At 39.6% G+C, this 25,201-nt stretch overlaps 1 protein-coding gene across 2 annotated transcripts in view; it reads left to right on the top strand.

Moving 5' to 3' along the window:
* NRG3 (neuregulin 3) overlaps positions 1 to 25,201 on the top strand; it is a 1,063,293-nt gene that overhangs the window by 468,820 nt on the left and 569,272 nt on the right. For both annotated transcript variants that reach the window (XM_033842029.2, XM_033842028.2), the window contains exon 2: positions 16,481 to 16,610. In XM_033842029.2, coding sequence (XP_033697920.1) covers positions 16,481 to 16,610 — 130 coding nt within the window. The remainder of the gene's footprint in view (positions 1 to 16,480; positions 16,611 to 25,201) is intronic.

Raw genomic sequence — 25,201 nt, 5'->3', positions numbered from 1 at the left:
TTAAATATCACCTCTGTGCATACTTGACAGGCAAGAAATTTGAAACTAGGAGAAAGTTCGTAAGTAAACAAACATGTTTATCAAGAAACAGACTGTTTATATTTCACCTGAAACCATGAACATTGAACAACCCCCGATTATTAGCAATCAGCCTCAGGTGCGTTCACATAGGCATAGATACGTTTTTCATCATTGAGCTCCAAAAACATTATTATGATACGGAGTTACAAGGTGGTGTTCACCTTATTATGCTTAAGGTATGTGTGTGCCTGTGGTGTTGGTGTGATTATTACTCGTGTAACCATTATAATACTTATTCACTCTGAAAGCATGCATTAAGCATCTACTGTCTGTCAGGCCCTGGGATAAATTATAAGGATTTAGAGATGACCTTGCCAGGTCCACAGGAACTCAGAGTCTGGTTTGGGAAAAGGGTGGAGAGTAGACATGTAAACATTTAAGTTGCAATTCAGAATGCTTATCCCTGTATTAGAAGGAGGAATGAAGTGTTATTGTAATTTCAAATACTTGTATCCTGAGGACCTGGAGAAGGCTTCAGTAGGAGCTCTCATTTCACATAGGTTATAAACAGTGAGAAATGTTTTGCCAGGCAGAGACCTATTGACTGTATAGGTCAAAGGAATAGGAGATATAAAGTCACAAAGTCATAGAAGGCCTGATCTGTTCCAGTGTTATTGGAGCCCAAGAAACGTGAGAAGAGCACGGGAAAGTGAAGTTCCAGGAAGCCTTTTGAGTTTGGCTTGTGTGGTGAAATGCAGGATTGAGAAGTGTTTGTTAATTTCATACAATGACCCGAGGGAATTTCAGGCAGCTGGGGCGTGGTATCAAGGTGGGCGTGTCACCTGTTGCCTGCAGAAAACTCTCAGTGGAGCACAGAGAGGGCAGACGGCAGGCTCTTGCTACACATGCAAGGGTGTCTCACCCAGTGTATGTCACATAAAGGTGCTTCAGGGCAATAAAGATATCACAGAGAATGAACATATCCCAATTTGAAAAGCATTCGTACATGGAAAATCAAAAACCAATTAGAGGGTTGTTTAGGGAGGAGCCTGGTATGGGAAGGAGAGCTGGCTAATTAAGGTCTAAATTGGCATCTCATTTAAATTCCCTGCTGCACCTGACTTGGAGGAGAGGCTCCGACCAGAAGTCAGTTAGCTGAGGTTCTGTGCTCGAGAAGCTCCGAAGGCCTCTCCGATATAACCTCGATGCTCTCCTTTTTGGAAGCCAAAATTGGCGAGTCCCCTACAGAGTCATGTTCTTTCTTGGGCTGACGGTACTGGAATTTCTCTGTCCATGCTGATGCTGCCATGTAAGTAAAGGAACATCTGAAAAAGCAGGAAGTGGTCCTGCTGGCAGCCAGACGGAGATGTTTCCAAATGAGCAAACGTGCTCTTCCACCAAGCTACTCTGTGACTCTGGAACCAGACAGACACAACGCCGCTCTGCAGAGTGTCTAAGAATCGCCGTCTTCGGACCAGTGTGAGTAAGTGACTGCCGTTTCTGTCCTCTTAGAGTCCTCTCATGTCCTGGATGTTTAAGCTACGCATTCACAGTAACGTGCCCCTGCTTTTTCTTAAAGGTTAACTCAGCCTATGGGGTAGTCGCCTCACAGTTCAAACTCCCCAGCCAGGCTGTTTTATTAGAAGGAATTAAGTCTCTATGGGGATTTTAAACACCTCATTTCTAAGGAAAAGTCTCTAATGCAGGGTTGGTGTGGGGATATTCTCTGCTTGAAAGAATGAAAGACAAAAGAAAGGAAAACGAAGGGAGTAGCGCCTTGACCTAAACGAGGGAAGCGCCCATGAGAAGAGCCCCTGTGCTTGGCGGTACAACCCAAGGGATTTTGTAGAGAATAACTGTCTAATGGGAATTTATTTTTTGCTTTATGTTTCGCCATCTCCTAGTATGTGCTCTGGATGAAATGTGTAGATGACCGTGAGAGTGTGTGGGGTTCAGGGCGCCCCTCTTCAGAGAGGAGCATGTGCAAAGGCTTTAGGGGATGTGGAATGGGCCGTTTGAACAACTGTAGCCAATGCACTGAAAATGGGGGGTGGGGTGGGACAGGTGTTATGTATGAGATGAGGACAGAGGCAGGGGCTGGGAAGGAATTTGATTTTCTTCATAAGAGGCAGGGATAGCCACTAAATAATCTTCCAAAAGGAAATGAACCATCCTTATGTGTTGTGTACACACTGTGCAAACTGATTGTAATGTGGATGATTCATTTTAGCCTGGCGAGCACGCATGTAGGCAGGCCTATAGTGAGTATTCCAGGTGAGTTAAGATGGAAAGAAGTGGTAGATTCCAGAGATACGTAGGAAGTAGAGTCACCCACTGATATCTCGTGATTCATGTGGAGGGGAGAAGGATGGCTTCTTGGGCTTCTAGCCTGCACAAGGGAATCAGTAGTGTGACATTTGCTGCGCTTGAGAATCCTAAAGGAAGAATAGGTTTGTGGAGGAAGAGCAAGAGTTTCCTACAAGTTAACTTTTAGGTGCCTTTGGCATAACCATCAGGAAGAGAGAGGGAGGCAGATTGAGCTCAGGTGTAACTTTGAGAGTTATTGGCATGTAGATGATAGCAGGCAGGCTCACCCGAGGCAGCTGGTTCTGAGTTCAGCGTGTCTGAGAATTACCTGGAGAGCTTTTTAAAGCCTCGTCCCTCCACTCGCCTCCAGAGTTTCTGATGCAGCGGATCTGGGGTGGGGCTCATGAATTATCATTGCTCATGTACTCCTAGATAATGCTGATACTGCTGGTCTGAGGACCACACCTGTAGGAGCACTAGCCTAGGGAATAAGTAAAAGTGGAAAAAAAAAAAAGGTTTCCGGGAAGCGGTCTAGTGGAACAAGTCAGACTTGGCGTTGGTTCGAGTCCAGAAGCTGCCAACTCAGAGCCATGTGACCTACGGCCAATGACATAAATCTCTAAGAATAAATTTCCTCTATTTGTAAAGTAAAGATAGTAAATAGTAGCATAAATTCATAGTGTTATTTGAAGACTAAAAAGTAGCTAAAGGAAAATGCTTAGAGCCCTACTGAGTATATGTTAGGAGTTATTTAAAAACTGGTCCTTAAGTAATCTAGCTTTTAAATAGAAATTAGATGAGACAGGTGACAAAAACCAAAAAGAAAGGGGAAAGTCAACGTTTTGTGACAGTGGGAGCCAGTGAAAGGTTTCTTATGAAGATGAGATTGACTAAGAGTATTAGATGCTTCTGAGAGTTCAAACAAGATGAGAAAAAAGAAAAATTTCAGGGCTTCCCTGGTGGCGCAGTGGTTGAGATTCCGCCTGCCGATGCAGGGGAGACGGGTTCGTGCCCCGGTCCGGGAAGATCCCACATGCCGCGGAGCAGCTGGGCCCGTGAGCCATGGCCACTGAGCCTGCGCGTCCGGAGCCTGTGCTCCGCAATGGGAGAGGCCACAACAGTGAGAGGCCCGCGTATTGCAAAAAAAAAAAAAAAAAGAAACATTTCAACATCCATTAGGTTTAGAGATTGCTAGTGACATAGACCGGACCATTTCAGTAGAGTGATGTGGGGAGCAGAGATGGTGTTCCAGTGACAGCAGCTGGTATTTTAACTGTTGTCACTGAAAGCAGTTTGTATAGGTATGTGTATGTGTGCAGGCAGAAGGAAATATATTCAGCTTTAGGATAACTGCAGTTCCCCAATAAGTGCACTTCCATTGAACAAGCTATGTCCAATGCAGGTTTACTTAAGCTGGTGCAGTTTTTAAAAGCAAGGTTTCAAACCGGGTGCTTCCCTGGTAGTGCAGTGGTTAAGAATCCGCCTGCCAATGCAGGAGACACGGGTTTGAGCCCTGGTCCGGGAAGATCCCACGTGCCGCGGAGCAACTAAGCCCATGCACCACAACTACTGAGCCTGTGCTCTAGAGCCCGCGAGACACATCTGAGTCTGCGTGCCACAGCTACTGAAGCCAGTGCGCCTAGAGCCCGTGCTCTGCAACAAGAGAAGCCACCGCAGTGAGAAACCTGTGCACCGCAACAAAGAGTAGCCCGCGCTCGCCAAAACTAGAGAGAGCCCACACACAGCAACAAAGACCCAACACAGCCAAAAATAAATAAATAAATAAAATAATTTAAAAAAAAAAAGATTTCAAACCGCAAGGTGGCCCAGGTATGTCACACAAGTTTGGTAAGGGTCCTTTCTACATTTGCTGCAAGAATTGATGGCTCTGGGATACCTCAGGAACTGTCATTTCTCACAGCAGTCCCATGACTCAATTGAACTTTTAAATTCCTTGCCCAACACTCCCTGTTTCTCCCACACCAGCAAAGTGAACAATTGTCTGATCTTTGACAGCGGGGAGAAAGCTATCTCTGCTTTTTGCCAGCTGAGAAATGGTTTTTCCCTTTCAAACACCACTGCATTCTTCTTGCAATTTTCCTTCACCATTAAATATTTTATAACTCAGTCTTATGTCGGTGTACCTTCCTGGGTGCCTGATAAATGGCATATTCTATAGGGGATTTTAAGGTATGGAAGCAGGTTTCATTTACACAGCACTCCGCCCAGGGAAGACCCTGCTGGAGTCGACAACATTATTTATTTGTTTGCTTAAAACAACACAAATTTATTAGCTTAACACAAATTTATTATTTTTTTAGAATTTTTTTTTATTGGGGTATAATTGCTTCACAGTACTGTGTTAGTTTCTGTTGCACAACAAAGCAAATCAGCCATATGCATACATATGCCCCCATATCCCCTCCCTCTTGAGCCTCCCTCCCACCCTCCCTATCCTACCCCTCTAGGTTACTGCAACGCACCGAGCTGATCTCCCTGTGCTATGCAGCTGCTTCCCACTAGCTATCTAGTTTACATATGGTAGTTATATATGTCGAGGCTACTCTCACTTCGCCCTCCCACCCCATGTCCTCAAGTCCATTCTCTATGTCTACCTCTTTGATTTCTGCCCTGCAACTAGGTTCATCAGTACCATTTTTTTTTTTTTTAGATTCCATATATATGCATTAGTGTACGGTATTTTTCTCTTTCTGACGTACTTCACTCTGTATGACAGACTCTGGGTCCATCCACCTCACTGCAAATAACTCAATTTCATTTCTTTTTATGGCTGAGTAATATTCCATTGTATATATGTGCTACATCTTCTTTATCCGTTCATCTGTCGATGGGCACTTAGGTTGCTTCCATGTCCTCGCTATTGTAAATAGAGCTGCAATGAACATTGTGGAGCATGTCTCTCTTTGAATTATGGTTTTCTTAGGGTATATGCCCAGTAGTGGGATTGCTGGGTCATATGGTAGTTCTGTTTTTAGTTTTTTAAGTGAACCTCCATACTGTTTTCCATAGTGGTTGTATCAATTTACATTCCCACCAACAGTGCAGGAGGGTTCCGTTTTCACCACACCCTTTCCAGCATTTATTGTTCCTAGATTTTTTTTTTTTTTTTTTTTTTTGTGTGGTACGTGTGCCTCTCACTGCTGTGGCCTCTCCCGTTGCAGAGCACAGGCTCCAGACGTGCAGGCTCAGCGGCCATGGCCCACGGGCCCAGCTGCTCCGTGGCATGTGGGATCTTACCGGACCGGGGCACGAACCCGTGTCCCCTGCATCGGCAGGCGGACTCCCAACCACTGTGCCACCAGGGAAGCACTGTTTCTAGATTTTTTGATAATGGCTATTCTGACGTGTGTGAGGTGATACGACATTGTAGTTTTGATTGGCATTTCTCAATAATTAGTGATGTTGAGCATCTTTTCATGTGCCTCTTGGCCATCTGTATGTCTTCCTTGGTGAAATGTCTATTTAGGTCTTCCACCCATTTTTTAACCTGAATTATTTGTTTTTTTGATATTGAGCTCCATGAGCTGTTTGTATATTTTGGAGATTAATCCTTTGTTGTTTCATTTGCAAATATTTTCTCCCATTCTGAGGATTGTCTTTTCATCTTGTTTGTGGTTTCCTTTGCTGTGCAAAAGCTTTGAAGTTTAACTAAGTCCCATTTGTTTATTGTTGTTTATATTTTCGTTACTCAAGGCAGTGGGTCAAAAAAGATTGTTCTGTGGTTATGTCAAAGAGTGTTTTTCCTATGTTTTCCTCTAAGAGTTTTATAGTGTCTTTATTAAATTATTTATCTAAATAATGTATCTAAATTAAGTCTTTAATCCATTTGGAGTTTATTTTTGTGTATGATGTTAATGTGGTGTTCTAATTTCATTCTTTTACATGTAGCTATCCAGTTTTCTCAGCACCACTTATTGAAGAGGCTGTCTTTTCTCTGTTGTATGTTCTTGCCTCCTTTTTTGTAAATTAGATGCCCATATGTGTGTGGGTTTATCTCTGGGTATTCTGTCCTGTACCATTGACCTGTATTTCTGTTTTTGTGCTAGTACCATATTGTCTTGGTTACTGTAGCTTTGTGGTACAGTTTGAAGTTGGGGGACCTGGTTTCTCCAACTCCATCTTTCTTTCTCAAGATAGCTTTGGCTATTCGGGTGTTTTTGTATTTCCATACAAATTGTAAGACTTTTTGTTCTAATTCTGTGAAGAATGTCATTGGTAGTTTGATAGGGATTTCATTGAATCTGTAGATTGCTTTGGGTAGTATAATCATTTTTCATAATATTGATTTTCCAATCCAAGAACATGGTATATTTCTCCACCTGTTTATGTCATCTTTGATTTTTTCATCAGTGTTTTATAGTTTTCTGAGTACAAGTCTTTTCACCTTCTTATGCAGCTTTATTCTTAGAAATTTTATTCTTTTTGTTGCAGTGGTAAATGGGACTGTTTCCTTAATTTCTCTTCCTGATTTTTCGTTGTTGGTGTATAGGAATGCAAGAGATTTCTGTGCATTAATTTTGTATCCTGCAACCTTACCAAATTCATTGATTAGTTCTAGCAGTTTTCTGGTTGCATCTTTAGGATTTTCTAAGTATAGTATCATATCATTGGCAAGCAGTGACAGTTTTACTTCTTTTCCAATTTGTATTCCCTTTTATTTATTTTCTTCTCTGATTGCCGTGGCTAGGACTTCCAAAACTATGTTGAATAATAGTGGTGAGAGTGGACATCCTTGTCTTGTTCCTGATCTTAGTGCAAATGCTTTCAGTTTTTCACCATTGTTATGATGCTTGCTGTGGGTTTTTCACATATGGCCTTTATTATGTTGAGGTAAGTTCCCTCTATGCCCATTTTCTGGAGAGTTTTTTTTTTTTATCATAAATGGGGGTTGAATTTTGTCAGAAGCTTTTTCTGCATCTATTCAGATGATCATATGTTTTTTTTCCCTTAATTTGTTAATGTGGTGTATCACATTGATTTGCATATATTGAAGTATCCTTGCATCACTAGGATGAATCCCACTTGATCATGGGGTCTGATCCTTTTAATGTACTGTTGGATTCTGTTTGCTAGTATTTTATTTAGGATTTTTGCATCTATGTTCATCAGTGATATCTGTCTATAATTTTCTTTTTTTATGATGTTTTTTTCTGGTTTTGGTATCAGGGTGATGGTGGCTTCATAGAATGAACTTGGGAGTGTTTCTCCCTCTGCAATATTTTGGAAGAGTTTGAGAAGTATCCGTGTTAGCTCTTCTCAATGTGTGATAGAATTCACCTGTGAAGCCGTCTGGGCCTGGACTTTTGTTTGTTGGAAGATTTTTAATTATGGTTTCAATATCATTATTTGTGATAGGTCTGTTTATATTTTCTAATTCTTCCTGGTTCCGTCTTGGAAAATTATACCTTTCCAAGAATTTGTCCATATCTTTGTGGTTGTCCATTTTATTGGCATATAGTTGTTTGTAGTAGTCTCTTATAATCCTTTGTATTTCTGCAGTGTCAGTTGTGATTTCTCCTTTTTCATTTCTAATTTTATTGATTTGCATCCTCTCCCTTTTTTCTTGTTGAGTCTGGCTAAGTGTTTATCAATTTTGTTTCTCTTAGAACCAGCTTTTACTTTTATTGATGTTTGCTATCGTTTTCTTCATTTCTGTTTCTTTTATTTCTGCTCTGATCTTTATGATTTCTTTCCTTCTACTGACTTTGGGTTTTCTTCCTCTTTCCCTATTTGTTTTAAGTGTAGGGTTAGATTGTTTATTTGAGATTTTTCTTGTTTCTTGAGGTGAGATTGAGTTGCTGTTAACTTCCTTCTTAGAACTGCTTTGGCTGCATCCCATACGTTTTGGGTTGTCGTATTTTCGTTGTCATTTGTTTCTATGTATTTTTTGATTTCCTCTTTGATTTCTTCAGTGATCTCTTGGTTGTTTCGTAGCACACGGTTTAGCCTCCATGTATTTGTGGGTTTTTTTTTTCCTGTAATTGATTTACAGTCTCAGAGCGTTGTGGTCAGAAAAGATGCTTGATATGATTTCAATTTTCTTAAATTTTCTGAGGCTTGACTTGTGACCCAAGATATGATCTATCCTGGAGAATGTTCCATGTGCACTTGAGAAGAAAGTGTATTCTGCCACTTTTGGGTGGAATGTTCTATAAATATCAATTAGATTTATCTGGTCTATTGTGTCATTTAAAGCTTGTGTTTCCTTATTTATTTTCTGTTTGGATGATCTGTCCATTGGTGTGAGTGGGGTGTTAAAGTTCCCTACTATTATTGTGTTACTGTTGATTTCACCTTTCATTGTTGTTAGCATTTGCCTTATGTATTGAGGTGCTCCTATGTTGGGTGCATAAACATTTATAATTGTTATATCTTCTTCTTGGATTGATCCTTTGATCATTATGTAGTGTCCCTTCTTATTTCTTGTAACAGTCTTTATTTTAAAGTCTCTTTTATCTGATATGAGTATTGCTACTCCAGCTTTCTTTTGATTTCCATTTGCATGGAATATCTTTTTCCATCACTTCACTTTCAGTCTGTATGTGTCCCTTGGTCTGAAGTGGGTCTCTTGTAGCCAGCATACATACGGGTCTTGATTTTGTATCCATTCAGCCAGTCTGTGTCTTTTGGTTGGGGCATTTAATCCATTTTCATTGAAGATTATTATTGATATTTATGTTCCTATTCCCTTTTTCTTAATTGTTTTGGGGTTTTTATTGTGGGTCTTCTTCTCTTGTGTTTCGCATTTAGAGAAGTTTCTTTAGCATTTGTTGTAAAGCTGGTTTGGTGGTGCTGAATTCTCTTAACTTTTGTTTGTCTGAAAAGCTTTTGACTTCTCCATCGAATCTGAATGAGATCCTTGCTGTGTAGAGTAATCTTGATTGTAGGTTTTTATCTTTCATCACTTTAAGTATATCCTGCCAGTCCCTTCTGGCCTGCAGTTTCCATTGAAAAATCAGCTGATAACCTTATGGGTATTCCTTTGTATGTTATATTTTGTTTCCCTTCCTGCTTTTAATATTTTTTCTTTGAATTTAATTTTTGTTAGTTTGATTAATATGTGTCTTGGTTTTTCCTAGGGTTTATCCTGTACGGGACTCTTTCTGCTTCCTGGACTTGGGTGACTGTTTCCTTTCTCATGTTAGGGATGTTTTCAACTATAATCTCTTCAAATATTTTTCAGACCCTTTCTTTTTCTCCTCTTCTTCTGGGTCCCCTATAATTCGAATGTTGCTGCATTTAGTGTTGTGTCCCAGTAGTCTCTGAGATCGTCTTCAGTTTTTTTTCATTCTTTATTCTGCTCCTAGGCAGTTATTTCCACCATTTTCTAGCTCACTTATTCATACTTCTGCCTCAGTTATTCTGTTATTGATTCCTTTTAGTGTCTCTTTCATTTCAGTTATTGTGTTGTTCATCTCTGTTTGTTCTTTAGTTCTTCTAGATCTTTGTTAAACATCTCTTGTATTTTCTGAATCCGTGCTTCCTTTCTAGTTTTGAAATTATGGATCATCTTTACTATCATTCCTCTGAATTCTTTTTCAGGTAGATTGCCTATTTTCTCTTCCTTTATTTGGTCTTGTAGATTTTTACCTTGCTCCTTCATCTGTGACATATTTTTTTGCTGTCTCAATTTTTTTTTTTTTTAATGAGTGGGATTGTGTTCCTGTCTTACTGGTTGTTTGGCCTTAGGCTTCCAACACTGGAGTTTGTAAGCTATTGGGTAGGGCTGGGTCTTGGTGCTGAGATGAGGACCTCCGTGAAACCTCAGTCCAGTGAATATTCCTTGGGGTCTGAGGTTTCCTGTTAGTCCAGTGGTTTGGCCTCAGAGCTCCCACCCCAGGGGCTTTAGCTGGACACTGGGCTCAAGAACCAAGATCCTGCAAGCTGCGTGGGGCAGCAAAAAAAAAAAAAAAAAAAAAGAACAGTAAGGTAAAAAAAAAATTAGACTAGGAAACTAACAGATATGTTAGAAAGAATATAAAAATAAAAATATAGATGAATCAACATCTGGAAGGTACATCAGTACCACAATAGTAAAAAAGAGGCGGGAAAAGAAGAAAAAGGGGGGCGGGGAGAAAGGCCTTTGCTTTGGGGGGCAGGGCCTAAGTAAGGGCGAGGGTTGGGCTGTGGGCAGGGCCAATGCTCAGGACCCACTGGGTTGTAAAAGGCCCTGGGGGTTGTGGGGGGGTGAGGCTTAGGCTCAAGGGACAGAAGGGAGCCAGGCGTGCCCCTCACTCCTCGTCTCAGAGGGCAGGGGACCTCACCTGGGGTCCCAGCAGGCTCCCTAGACCCGAGTGGGCCGGGCAGTTGCCCTCTGCTCCTCTCCCACTCCTCCCAGAGGGCTCCTGTCACCTGCCTCTCCTGATCTCCCCAGCCTCCCTCCTATGCCCCCAAGGACCCATGCGGCATGGATGGGGCTTTGGGGGGCGGGCGGGTACCGGCTTGGGAGCTCAGCAGGCTCCCTGTGCCCGAGTGGGCCAGACGATCGTCCTCTGCTTCTCTCTTGCTTTTCCCGGAGAGTCCCTCCTGCCTGCCTCTCCTGATCTCCCCAGCCTCAGGGGTGCCGATCCTGTCTGGCCTCCACTTCTCCTCCCACCTCAGTCCCCCTACATCCTACCGGTTCCTTTTGGGGTTCCTCCCGTCTCCTTCGGCGTCAGAGTCCCCCACCAGCAGCTGGCAGGCGCCCTACTTGTGGGAAGATGCTAACTCCACATCTTCCCACACAGCCATCTTGACTCTGCCGCAACAACCATGTTTAAATAGCTTCTAGCCTGTAAAGGTATTTTGCTAATCCTAAAAGCTTGCATCACCAGATTCTTAACTTAGAGAATTGTCATGTCATGAACTCAGTGGGGGAAGGAAAAAACTGCTTCATGAATCTGACATTTGCAAGTCAGGCATGTGAAGATGGATTTAGGGTCTAAGCTGGGCCTCACCTTTCCTTCCTTAGGTGTTTCTGCTCTTCCTATCTAGAATTCATTTTCCTCTGCCAATTAAATCATGCCCATTCAAGATGTAACTCCAATACCAACCGTTTGGTAAGCCTTTAGAGATAACTATAGCGTGAATTAAGCTCTCCCTTTCTTTGATTATCTACTGCAATTATTATCTGTAATAGCCCATTTAGCACTCTTGTTCCTACAACAAAATCTGTGTTCCCACAGTGTGCAGTGTTGTGCTGGCAACAGAGAAAACCTCTATAAGTAACATTCAGGTTCAAGTCAGTACTTAAGGGGGAAAACCAGTCATTGTTTTAATTCATTAATAAATTAACTTTCATTGCAAAATCTGCAGGGATTTCTGTCTTCCAGCCTTACATTTTCTTCCCGTTTTGCCTTTAATGAATTAACCACCACTAGTTCCCACTGTGCGTTTAATGACTGTACCGATTGCTCCCTATATATGCTACATGATGTGGAAAAAATACAGAATTTACAAGCAAAGCTCTCTCCCTGACCTCCCTGGGGAGAGACCAAAACCCATAAAAATATAAGAAAACACATTAAACTACATATAACAAGTGCCAGATGAGCGGTCTGGATAATTGCACAGCCTTTGTGGTCCCAAGTTGAATGGGCACTATTCCTCAAGCCAGCAACTGCACTTCCTTGTCCTGAGACCTTGAACTTTGCTCATGGTGCTTGGAATCCCTATCCTCAGCACTATCTCTGTTCATCTTAAGCCTAACATTCCTTTATCCTTCATGCCATCTCTTTCTGAATACTTTCCCTAATTATTGTTTTTTTCTCCTCCCTTTGCCTCCATTTTGTGGAGTTGATTTTCTGCTCTTCTTATAAAATTCTAAGCACTTTACCTAAAATTGCTTTTGGAACTCATCTCATGGCCTAACTTATAAACATTATTCATATAGGGTTTTTCTTTTATGATGATAAAATGTGCACACTTGACTCTACAGAACATTTAGAAAAACACTCATGTTATAAAAAGATCGTTCTTCTATAAACATCTATTGTGTGCACCTCTGTGTCAGACTGTAAGACTGGATCAGCGATGTTGAAGACCTGCTCCACCCCCACAAGCTCATGGTCCAGTAAGATGGGAGGTTCATGAGCTGACGTGGTGGGAGAGTGATGCCTGATAATGAGGTACTGTGGAGTAAGGGAGAGCCTTGGAAAACACATGAGAATTCATGGGAATATTTGGCCCCTTCTAGTTTACTTACTTGGACCTTTATCGATGTAATTTTTTGAAGAGAGCAGGGAGCTCTATAACGATTTTATTTACCAGATATCATTCCTAGAAACAGAAGGTGCTCCTTGAATTTTAAAACCATGACAAAAGAGTACCATATACCGTAGCCACCTTAGTGTATTAGACTGTCTTAAAAGTGATGCAGTTTTAAAACATAAACACTGGGTTCTGAATATGTTGGATAAGTTTATAGATGAGAGTTCTACGTCTGATTGTTAAGGTACCCCAAGGATATTTAGGGCCATAAGTTTTATAGTTTGGAGTTAGATCTTATCTGTTATCTCGGTCTCACAAACGTCCCATGTTTCCCCTTCAGAACAAAGCACTCAGCTGGATATATTAGGCCATACTGTGTCACCTTAGGGCACAGAAAGAAAATCAGGATTATACCTTATTTATTTTTATCTCATTTTTACTTATGCTCTATTTTATATGTTTGCAATATATTGTATATGTTAAACATTAAATGTATACATACATGTACTTATAAGCAGATCTATAAATATTGGAGGCTGTTATCCAAAATTATTACCATCTCTTTGGACTGTGTTTGGTTGTAAGTAATAGACAGGCTAACAGTGACTTAGACACACTATACTTATGATTTACCTTACAAAAGTGTGTAGGTGATCTTAGGGTTAGTATAGCAGCCTAGTGATTTCATTAAGGAATTTTTCTATATTTCCACTTACATATTTGGCATGATGCCTTACAAGTGTAAAATTTCACCTCATGGTGAATTTTATTTACCTTTCCCAACACCTCTGTGATTTTAGGTGAGTAGTGCTATATGGGTACTATATAGTGAAATGCATGGGTAAATTCTTAAGATTTCAAATTTATTAATAACTGCATTTTATTTATCTATAGAAGAATCAGGACTAATATTCTGTTGTGTACTGAATCAAGTTACTTAAAATATTTAATAAGGATGTTCTCTTAGAATTTCGTCAAGTCATTGTGAGGGGTAAGCATGTGGATCTTAAATCAATTTTGGGATTCTCTAAGCTATGGAAATAGAAAACGTGAGGGCGTGTTAGACTTGACATCTCTGTACTCCCCCCCCTTGGGCCTTTGCAGAGGCGTTTTACTTGGTTCTGATCCTGTGTATTGTGCGCTGATGGATGGTAAAGCGATGGAGAAAGTGGTTGGTAGGATAGGGCGGTAACCACCAGAGACAGTTGTCAGATGGAAACTAATTGATTGTGATTGCTTTGCCATTGTATTGCTCTTGGGGTCTGCAGCTTGTTAAAACCACTGATTATAAAATAAGGATGTCCCTTTTTATGCTGTAGTTTATGTTAATGAAAAGCTGTTTTTAGAGGAATGATCAGTGAATATCAATAAATGGATAATAAACTAAAGGAAAACTTAACTGATCATGAATTAATATACTTCAGAGGTCAGAGTAGTAGTCAACTGTGTGGTGGTTCATATTGAATTTTTGGCTCAGGGCTCTTGAATTTTAAATATTTCCCATAGAAAGAGAGATTGAGTCTGTGTAACTATTTATCACATACTGTCTTGAATAACAAATCTTCCCTGTAGAGGAGATCTTCTGGAAAACAAACAAACAAACAAAAAATGTGTCTGTTTTGCAGAGCCTTTATTTCATGCCAAAGTATTAACAGGCAAATATTTTGAAGTAGAAAAAATGAGTTCCCATTGTATGATCAAGAAAGAAGATTAGAAGTGGATTTTTCAATGCTCACAGTATATGAATAGCATATGAGTAGGGTCTGTGTGAATCTGAAGGCAATGTGATTATTTTGCAATATTTATCAATATTAAAATGACTATACTAAAATGATAACATTAATGTGAAAGTTATGTCTAACTTTTTATTGTAAGATATACATTAACTTTTAGATGATTATAGTGATATCTTTAATGATCATATCTTTCATCAATGGTGTTTAAACTTTAGTGATGTTAGAGTTATCACATTTTATTTTAATTGGGTCATAGTTTTTTTACAATGTTGTGTTAGTTTCTGCTGTACAGTGGAGTTCCCTGTGCTCTACAGCAGGGTCTTATTAGTTATCTGTTTTATACATATTAGTGTATATATGTCAATCCCGGTCTCCCAGTTCATCCCACCCCCACCCCCTGCTTCCCCCCCCACCTTGAGTTATCAGATTTATTGCAGACATTTTTACTGAGCACCAATTCTGATTAAGGCTCAACCTCTGACCTCAAGGAACTTACAGACTAAAACAGATAAAGGTGTAAACAAATGGTTACTTGCAGCATTGAATACAGTGATACAAGTAATAAAAGGTTCTGGAGGACACAAGGGGAAGATGACATAAGCTCTGAAGAATTGCTGGATGTTATCCAGCAAAGAAAAAGATGGTCCAGGAAGAAGGATCAGTATGATGGTTCCTGGTATTGGGGAAATAGGATGATAGTTGGAAATGAAGTTGTGTGTTTTAGGATGCAAGATGAGGCTAGACAGGCAAAATTCTACCTGGTCTATGTTTTTCTTTGCTCTACTTAGGAATTTGGAGTTCTTCCTATGGGAAAGGGGCCCATTGAGGCTTTCTAGGTTTGGGGAGAACATGAGTGAATTTTCTTTCTGGATAATAACTCTCCCCTCCATTCGGATGGTGGGTAGGAAGAGCCTCATTGTGACCTCCATTTAGTAAACTGGTACAGTGGCCCATGCTGTGGAACATTATTATTAATCTATATCCATGTAAAGGAAATAAAAAGAGCTTACATGCTGAATCATGTATCCATCTTTGGCTTTTTAAATATATGTTTCTTGAATAGTGCAATGAAATTGGTGCTAATATTTTAGTTGCTTAAAACTCTGAAAGAAGAATGTCTACATGTTATAACAGATTTTTCATCTAGTAGAGCGTATATGCTTATTATTAGTTTCATATTTAGGAAGCTGATATGATATATAACTTAATTTAAAAAAGTGATTATGATTTAAAAAACACATGTTTAAGAGAATGCTAAAAAATGACAGTAATTTAGTCGTGTTAAATATTTACCAGAATCATTCCTCACATTTGAGATTCTGTTTCAGCATTTGGAACATTTGCATTTTAATTACATAATAAAAGGAAAAAATGAAAGAATAATTGGCTTAGCTATTAGCGAATTAACAGCCATAACTTAAAAAAGATAAAAACACACACACACACAGAAACTGACATTGGTTTCCATAGAAGAGTTACAGTATATGTACGTTGATCAGATATTTAATGACGTTTGACAACAGTTACAGGAAGAGAATGTTGTTTCAATCCTTTAATACAACATGTTGCTTAACACTGCAATTAATGAAAGTTGAGATATTTGACTGTAGGGTCATTCAACTTTTACTGGTAATGTGTCCTCTAATGGGACCTGTCTAGAGTGATTCCAGTTGTTAAAATCTTGTGGAGAAATAAGACAGTTGGATCCAGTAGTTGTCTTAGTCCTAGCTGCCATAACAGAATACCATGGACTGGGTGGCTTAAAAACAACAGAAATTTATTTCTCACAGTTCTGGGTGCTGGGAAGCCTAAGATCAAGGTGCCTGTGGATTCAGTGTCTGGTTAGGACTTCCTAGTTCATAGAGGGCTATTTTCTTGCCGTGTCTTCATATGACTAGAATGGGCGAGGGAGCTCTCTAGGGTCTCTTTTATAAGGGTATTAATCCCACTCATGACCCAAAGGCCCCACCTCCTAATACCATCACATTGGGGGTTAGGTTTCAATCTATGAATTCTGGGGGGACGCAAACATTCAGTCTATAAAATGGTCATATCCAGTTGTGTTTTTTCAGTACAGTGAAGGTTCCATCCTGTCTGGCTGGAGTCAGCAGCCATAAGAAGGTCTCAGTGCCCAGGTCCAGCCCAATGACAGGAGCTGGTGGTGTCAGAATGAACTTCTGACAGCCTTTCTCTGTGTTTCTCAACAGATACGACGACATATTCCACGGAGCGGTCTGAGCACTTCAAACCCTGCCGAGACAAGGACCTTGCCTACTGTCTCAATGATGGCGAGTGCTTTGTGATTGAAACCTTGACTGGGTCCCATAAACACTGTCGGTAAGTCACTGCAGCGACTGGCACTGAGGGCAGGTCCTCAGAGAGGCCTGGAGGTGGAAGGGGGTGCTGAGCTCCAGGAATATGCAATGTGATACATGTAGTCCAGTGTTTGAATAGCAGAATCAATAGTTTTAATGTGGGAAGGAACAAGGCTGGTATCTTTAGTATTTGAGGAAGGAAAACTGAATTAAATTAGACAAGATGTTTCACCTGATTAAGTAAAGGAAGGTTTACTTTTATATGTAACGACTTAATAGAAATAATTATTTACTCACTTTAGAAGCCTGTATTTTTGGTGTGGGATTTAGGCACATATACTCAGAAATAATCTCTTCCTGCAGACCTACAGGTTGTGGCGTGGCAAGGAAACTGCTCAGCTAAGATCTAGAGTCTCAATGTTTACTGTGAACCAAACCCCAGAGACTGTAACTGTGTCCAAAGGAAACTGCATCTTATTTCGATTCTGCCCTCGTTTATTAATTTCAGTCCTTTTTTTTTTTTTTTTTAAACACCTCTGATGATGAAATACTCTCCGGCAAGGTGTTGTAAATGAAATCATAGTCCTGTTATAGTCTAGGTAGAGAACAGGGAAAATTCCCAGTGGAGATCAAGAAGGTGTTTAATGGGTTTTTAGAAACAAAAGGTTAGATAACTGCTAAAAATAAAAACAAGTGGAGGTAAATAGTGGTCTTGTAGACACTGTAGCTTTAAGGCTCTGTAGAAGAATCAAATTAGCATCTAAAAAATATTTCCCACCAAGCTTTTATTTCCAGCGCTACCCTGGTAATTTGTTTTTCCTTGCAATTGTATATGCTTCAGTGATCATATATATCTACACCCCTTTCCTTCTCTTTATTTACTCTTCTCATATGACACAGTTATTAAATTAATTATTCCGAATCATGAAGCATGGAAAATTATGACTTTCTTCTCTCGCTCTTGCTATTATAAAACTTTATTCCATGTTGTTTTATTAAGATGGCACAGAGAAATGTGCCTTATAGTTATGAACTTAGAATGTGTCAGCAAATCCTGCCTGGCTCCACAGGCTAGCTTCAGTTCACAGTGGACAGTGACACAGGTTTGGAAGAGCTGATCAGTGATAGTGGCCGATCTCCGTGAGAGCCACTGTGTATCCCGTCGCCTTGCATCACCCTTGACATGGTGGCTTTCATGTGACTTGGGCAGTGCCGTTACATTGACTTCATTTACAAAAGTCACCACCCATTTCTGTCCTCTGAAAACCTGAGTTGGGGATCAAGGGCAGTGGGAATGGTTCCTCCCCCACATTTCTCTGTTCTTGTTATGTTTATTAGATCAATGCAGACACAGGTAGAAAGCACGCAGGTGACTTGAAGACCTCAAGGGAAAAGCCAAGAATGAGGTACCATTTCAAAGCACGAAGTGCATCCATGCTCTTATTGGTGATCAGCTATGTGTTAATGTTACTTTTGTCAGTCCAGTGGCGTCATATGTGGAAGTGGGCAGTGCCGTCAAATAGGTTTGAATTTATAATTGATGAAGGGATGAATCAGAAGCCTTACCTAAAGCAGTGACTTTTGCGATGGTGTTTTACCCCAGGGAAGTTTCAACTCAGGCCCCACCACTATACGCAGGCAGGTCTGATTCATCATTTCAAAAACTGAGAATGTTGAAAAAACAAAAGAATTCCTATTTGTTTTTAACATACAGCCTCACTATAGTCTCTGTTAAGTTCACAGGTGTATTAGTTTGCTAGGACTGCTGTAACATAGCCCTGCAGATTGGGTGGTGTAAACAACAGAAATATATTTGATCACAGTTTGGGAGTCTAGAAGTCTGAGATCAAGGTGTTGGCAGGGTTGTTTCCTTCTGAGGGCCACGAGGCAAGGATCCCTTTCAGGCCTCTCTCCTTGGCTTGAGGGTGGCCATCTTCTCCCTGTGTCTTTTCATTTTCTTTCCTCTGTACAAGTCTTTATTCAAATTTCCTTTTCTTAAAAGGGCACCTGTCATACTGGATTAAGGTCCACCCTAATGACCCTGTTTTAACTTGATTGCATCTCTAAAGACTCTTTCTCTAAATATGGTCACATTCTGAGGTACTGGAGGTTAGCACTTCAACATTGGTTATTTGGGAGACACAATCCAGTCTATGACAGTAGATCTCAGGTCCAGAAAAATAATTCTGTTCTTTTGCACATATGTACATGTCTGATTTTTTTTAACATAGACAAGCAGAGATATATCTATGTTTTGGCTGGAATGATGTACATGTATAATAATTTGGGCCTGTCTTCATAGTTCATGCATATTTCAGCACAGACAACCTTTTATTTATTTAACAGAGAGTCACAACATAGCTAATCATGACAAAAGACCAGCCTAGACAGAACTGGAACTCCAGTAGGTTAATAAGTGCATATAAATCTCCTACTAGTGCATACGAAGAAATCACACATTGCGTGTGTCAGCTATTCATCTCCCAGGCTTTGCTGTGAATAAAAGGCTTACCATTTGTTCTTGCATCAGCCACTTGTAAGAATTCCAGTGTAGTTATTAATAATGTGCCATTTTATACAGTGCTCTATTTAAATAGTATGTTTCATTTATTTTCCTCCATTCGACAAATGTTTATTGAACATCTCCTATCACAAAGATACTGTTGAATAAATACATACAGATATGAACTTAGGAATTAAATGGCACTGCGCTTTGTAATGCACTTGGAGTAAGTGAAATACTTCATCTCCAGGAAATCAGGAAAACAAGGGAAATGACTTTCGTGTGATTGGCATGCTACCAGGGCTATCCTTCTGATGCATTACTAACTGGATTCTGTTGCAAGTTAAATAAACCACAAGTTAATAGATCAGAGCAGCAATATTAAGGGGTGTACCTGAATTTAGCTCATTAAATAGTTTGCTTTTTACATGTCTCCAAAGATTAAACATTCAAATCTGAGAGAAGTTAAGATTATATATATATATATATTTTTAGTATTTTAAAAATAAATTGCAATCCAATTGTGAATTGGATCAAGATATCTTTTCCATGTTGTGAAAAATCGATCGTGCTGAAATGCTTATGTTTCCTTGCCGAGGAAGAATAGTAACAAAGCTACCTAGATCGTCCCTGATAGAGATCCTGAGAGTGTATGCCCCAAAATGTTAAAAGTGCAAATCTCGGGATAAGGGAGGGAGGTTTCATGGTTTTCTGTTGTTATTTTCTCACTCTTTAGTGCATTTTCAGATCTTTCAAAAGACTGTTTATGGTGAGAATAGAAATTATAGAGCAAGCTGATGAAAATTTAAGAGGAATACCAAGATCATAAAAATAACTGGATAGATTTTAAAGAATAACAAATAGGCAAACTTGGTGTTGCTAAATTTACAATATAATCATTGATTATTGGTTGACTGATTAGGAAACATAGAACCTGGTATGTTGTGGAACTTAGTGTAGAATAAGGAGAGATTCATAAATCGGGGAAAATGAGAGTCTGGTTGTTTGATAAACTTGGTTGACTGTTAGGTAAAACAAAGTTGGAGTTTTACCTCTTCCTTATATACCAAAAGTTGTTCTTAATGAATTTAAGAGTTAATGTAACAAATAAAGTATTAGGGGAAGCAGTAAATAACATGTTTCTTTACATCAGCAATTGAAAGGACCTTTTGAGCAAAAAGCAATGAAAGGAAAAATTAACAGCCTTGACACAACATTGCTTTTTTGATCTGAATATCATAAATCAGAAACAAAATTGAAAGACAGATAAAGTGTCAGTAAACTGTACAACAAATATGGCAAAGAATTGATATTCTGAAGAAGTCATATAGATCAATAAGAGTAACACTAAAATTAAGTCTCAATAGGAAAATGGGCAAAAGAGAGGAACATCCTCTTCCCTTGAAAAGGAATCCAAGTAACCCGTAAGCATGAAAAATACTCAGCCTCACAAAAAAATGCAAATTAACTTTTTGTTTGCCTATCATATTTAATGATTTTAAAAAGCAGATAGTTTCGTGAGGGTGCAGTAAAAAGCACTGTCTTATTCACTACTTGAGGGAGCGTATTTTGTTAAACATCTTCTGTAGGTGATGTTTCAACATCTTTGAATTCTTTCTAAGAATTCAGCCTACAGAAATGTATATGTAGATTTATTTTTAAGGATGTTTACCACAGGATTTGTAACAGCAAAACGAACGAAGGAAACCTGAATTTAGATGTCTATATAAATTAGAATATATCTACACCTTGGATGAATTCAACGTAACTGGAATTTTCAAAATTTTAAGGATGTGAAAATGCTCATTATATCATATTATGTAGAAAAATCAGAATATAAAATTGTAAAGTTGAACATACGATAGCAATCCAGTTCTGAGAAAAAGCTGAATAAAAAGGCTAATCGGATTTACAGCTATTGTCTTCTTTGAACCTTATGAGTTTTCCAAGATCACTACATTGTACATGTATTTCATTTATGTAACATCTGGTTAAGACGCTTGACCCCTGCTTCTCATCTTTCCATTGAGAAAGATAGCGTCCCTGTCTCTGTTAAATCAAGGTCATTATAATTCACTATTATTAGGCTGATAAGAGGACTTTCAATTAAGCCATTCCAGATTAAACACTATCAAGTCCATTAGAATGTGCCTGTTCCTTTTATTAAAAAAATCATTTATGCTCTTTTTAATAATGATTTTCCATGCTGAATTCATGTGTTTTGAAACATAAAAAAAAAATGGATTGAGTAATAGGAAGGTACAATGAAGCTGGGTAGGGAAGGAAAGCAAATCACTAGAAACTCCTTGAATCAAAATATCCTGGATAAAAGCAGGATATTCTCTACTATATTTATTTTTATGCCATTTCTAGAAATTTTAAGAACTTTGGGAATGGTGCTATTTGTAGCATATTTCACTAGAGTTGAAAGAGGTAGCCAGTTGTAACTGAAAAGATTGCTAGGCATTTAAATGGGCCAAGTGTGTTTTCAGGCCAAATTAAGTGAAAAGGATGTATCTCTTCTGAATTGAAGTTCATTAAATGTTGTACCAGCCTTGCTGCAAAAATGGATTTTCAAAACGTTGGAAAGGATCGCATTTGAGCTGAATTTGACCTGTGGTGATCATTTTGGAAATCTATCAGGCAATTCATTTGAAGATGCTTGGATCACTTGAAATATGGAACTGCTGGAAAAAGAGGCAAACAGTCCAATAGCAACCACTGCCTGAGGCAATACTTCCATAAAGCGGCTGATGGACTGTGCAGCTAGCTGGGTAAAATGCTCGTAGGAGTTGGTGAGTGGAAGGTGGGGAGCATTTGAAAGGGGAAGAGAGCCCTACCAGGAACTGCTGTTAATCACTGTGTCTAGTTCTGCTTCAGTAGGTTTTGAAATCAAAGTTTCCATGTTTAAGAGACTTGATTGGGCACAATGTGACGATATCCCTATGATATACTGTATAAAATTACAGGACATCCCTGTCAGTGCTTTGCTCCATCACTTTGGAGGTCCATTAGCTCTTCCACTTAAGGCGGGTCCTCTTTATCCAAAGCTTCTCCAGTAAGTGCTCTGAGAGCGGCCACTAATGACTTCCTGTGGTTGTAGCAAGTCGGGATGGAAATGGGGTTTTGGCAGAAGTCCCTGAGCTCCATTGACAGCAGAGGGTGGATGATGAAACGTCTATAACTCCAAGCGTAGTGTCAGAATCTCTGTAGAGTGGAATTGAATAGCAGGGTAAGAGTCTCAGAAGAATTTTCAAGTTCATCTGATAATTGTTCATGAGAATGTTTGCTGCAGCCCAGATGTAATTTGAGTAATGTGCAACAGCTATGTTCATACCAGGTGGTCTACCGACTGCCCTTGAGAAGAAGTGAGCCAGATTATAACCATGCATCTTTTTCTGCTCTGTGGATGACGTTCGTCAAAATTGTCTTATTAACTCAGAAAGCAAACAACACAGTGAACATAATTTGGCAACTTCATGACACTTAGGCAGTGGTTTACTTCTTCTGGTTTAAATTGGTTGCATTCCACCCGAGCTGGTTTTTCTTAGAGGGCTACTGAAATATCAAAGGACTGGGAAAGCACATTTGATAAAGAATAATAACACATCTTTTAGTTAATGGCCAAAGGTTTCTTAACCTTATTTTAATGTTTTCTAACTTGATTGGCAGCTCTCCTTGAAGCATGAAATGGTGTTTCTTGAGGTAGTTGTCAGGATTTGGGTTTTTTTGTTGTATCGAAGAACTGATATACGTTTGTGGTTTTAAATCGCTTCCTTATATGATTTGGGGTAAGAGGTACGTGAGGCAAATGTGGGTGTTCGAGATGAAAAGACTTGAGTTAAAACCTCTACTCGGCTTTATACTGGCTATGTGAGTTTTTTGGCAAGTGATTTAATCAGAACCTTCAGTCCTGTGTTTAAAAAAAGAGAGAGAGAGCCAGACACACTAATACCTGCCCTACAATGTTGATGCAAGAATTGAGAGCAGCAACATATAGAAAAATTCTACATGTATAATAGACAGTATGTATAATAGTTCTTTCCTGTTCCTCCCTTCTGCTCATATTGAAACCTAACAAAAGCATGTGTGCTGGAATCCTGTGAGAGAAATTGAGTGGGTATCATCTCCCTATTTAATTAGGAGACTTAGGCTTAAAAGGGGTAGATCAGTTGACTTGTGCCAGGGCTTCAAGCTGGGTACTCAGAGTTTCCCAGCACACAGAATTCAGCTTTGACCCACCAGTGCAAGTTAAAGAAAACTCACCCAGAAACTTATTTAAAAACACAATGATACCTGATCATGGGCGAGAACACTTTTCAGAATCAAGGATCATTGTAGCTCTTCAAGCAGCAAGTTTAGGAGCAAAGCAGGAACAAGAAGCCACCTTTGGTTAGGGGAATTCTCCCTGTCGACAATTTGTGAAGAGAGGAATCCCCTCTTACTCTTCAGTCCATACAGGCTGAGGGCCCTTCAGGTATCTACTCTACGGCAATGCTGGTTCTGCCACCCTGGGCACCTTCCTGCATGCAGGGGTCACAGTCCTGTTATGGCAGGGACAGTCTGGGAGCTTGCACACACAGTCAGAATGCTGTGATTGCATATGCTGCAGTTCGAGTGGAGTATAGATTATTTTTACCAAGTTTATTTAAACAACTAAGAACATATATCCATAAATATCATTTTAGATAGTGATGGTCTTTTTGTATAGATGTGAACAGTACTAACTGTGGTCCCACAGACCCTGCTGGGCAGGTTCCTCAGGCAAACATTCCAGTGAAAACCTTCTCAGGTCAGGACAATGATGGGTCAGATGTTCTGCCTCATCTTCTGTCACGGTGAGGGAGTTTGCAGCGCTCTGCCGCACTCTGTCTACTATTGAAAGTTCTCCTGTTCTAGCCTCAGTTTTAGAGCATTGGGCAGCATTTCACATTCCTGAGGATGGTATTTATTTCCAATTAACTTTGGTCTGGGCATTTTTTAAAAAATATAAAAGATGATTTAAGGACCTGATCACATTGTCTCTGTATATACCGAAGTGTCAGTCTTTGTGTACTCTGATCATTATACTCCCCAAAGGCAAGAGCATCGGCAAATCTACCTGATAGAATAAACCCAGGGGATGTCTCTATGGTGTTTCCTGTGTGTCAGGCACCCATCGCAGCCCTGGAGAGAGCTTAGTAATGACTGAGGCCAAGGGCATTTCTCAGGTTAAACAGCGATGGACCCAGGACTCAGACTAAGCAGGCTGACTCCAGGGTCTATGCACTGAACCTCTCCACTAACATCTTTCCTTTAAAATCCTAGTGGTCCAGGAATCCTAAAATCCCAACTGCTTAAAAATAAAACATATAAACTCTGGTTATCTTTCAGGATACCACAGTATTGGTTAAATATATACATATATTTGTAATTATATATAAGTAATATATACATATTTAAATTCCCCAACATATTATAATCTGAGGGACCATATAGATTGTCTTCCAAACCCAAAAATGTTTGAGATGTAATGGACAGTTTTAATAATTTCTTCTGTAAAATAAGCATAGACCAAGAATGCCCTGAGCTAAATAGCGTCTATTATTGCTCTAATTTTAATTTAGACAAAACTCAATTTTCTAGAAAAGCAGACCACCATTTGCTATATGTATGCTATATGTTTTTCATAGTATGAATGTCACGATATTACACAAGCTCTGTATTATTCCCACTTTCCCCCAGTCAGCTGAGAGCTCCCTGAGTCACTAAGTACCTGCAGGGTCTGGATAAGAAGGCAGAGCAGGGTCTCTCCACTGTACCCCAAATCTGTGTAAGTACACGCCAACATCCAATTAGTGTTCTCTTCAGTTACCAATGTACCTAGCTATTATTTGTGAAAACTAAAAAAATTGATGGGAGAACCAAGCCCTCCTTGTTCTACAGAAAATAGTCAGTGTTTCCGAAGTTTATCTTGTAGTGCATCTCTAACTCTGTTTAACTTTTTATAATTACAGCTATTCTGGTGGTTTTATGAATATCAGGAAAATAGCTTGCAGCAAAAAATCAATCCTATATACAAGTGCACACACAGACAGTGTACATACATGCTATACTTACTAGGTAGTCAG

This window comes from Tursiops truncatus, chromosome 16 (assembly GCF_011762595.2).
Source record: "Tursiops truncatus isolate mTurTru1 chromosome 16, mTurTru1.mat.Y, whole genome shotgun sequence".
NCBI lineage: Eukaryota > Metazoa > Chordata > Mammalia > Artiodactyla > Delphinidae > Tursiops > Tursiops truncatus.
This window is presented reverse-complemented; position numbering and strand designations above follow the sequence as displayed.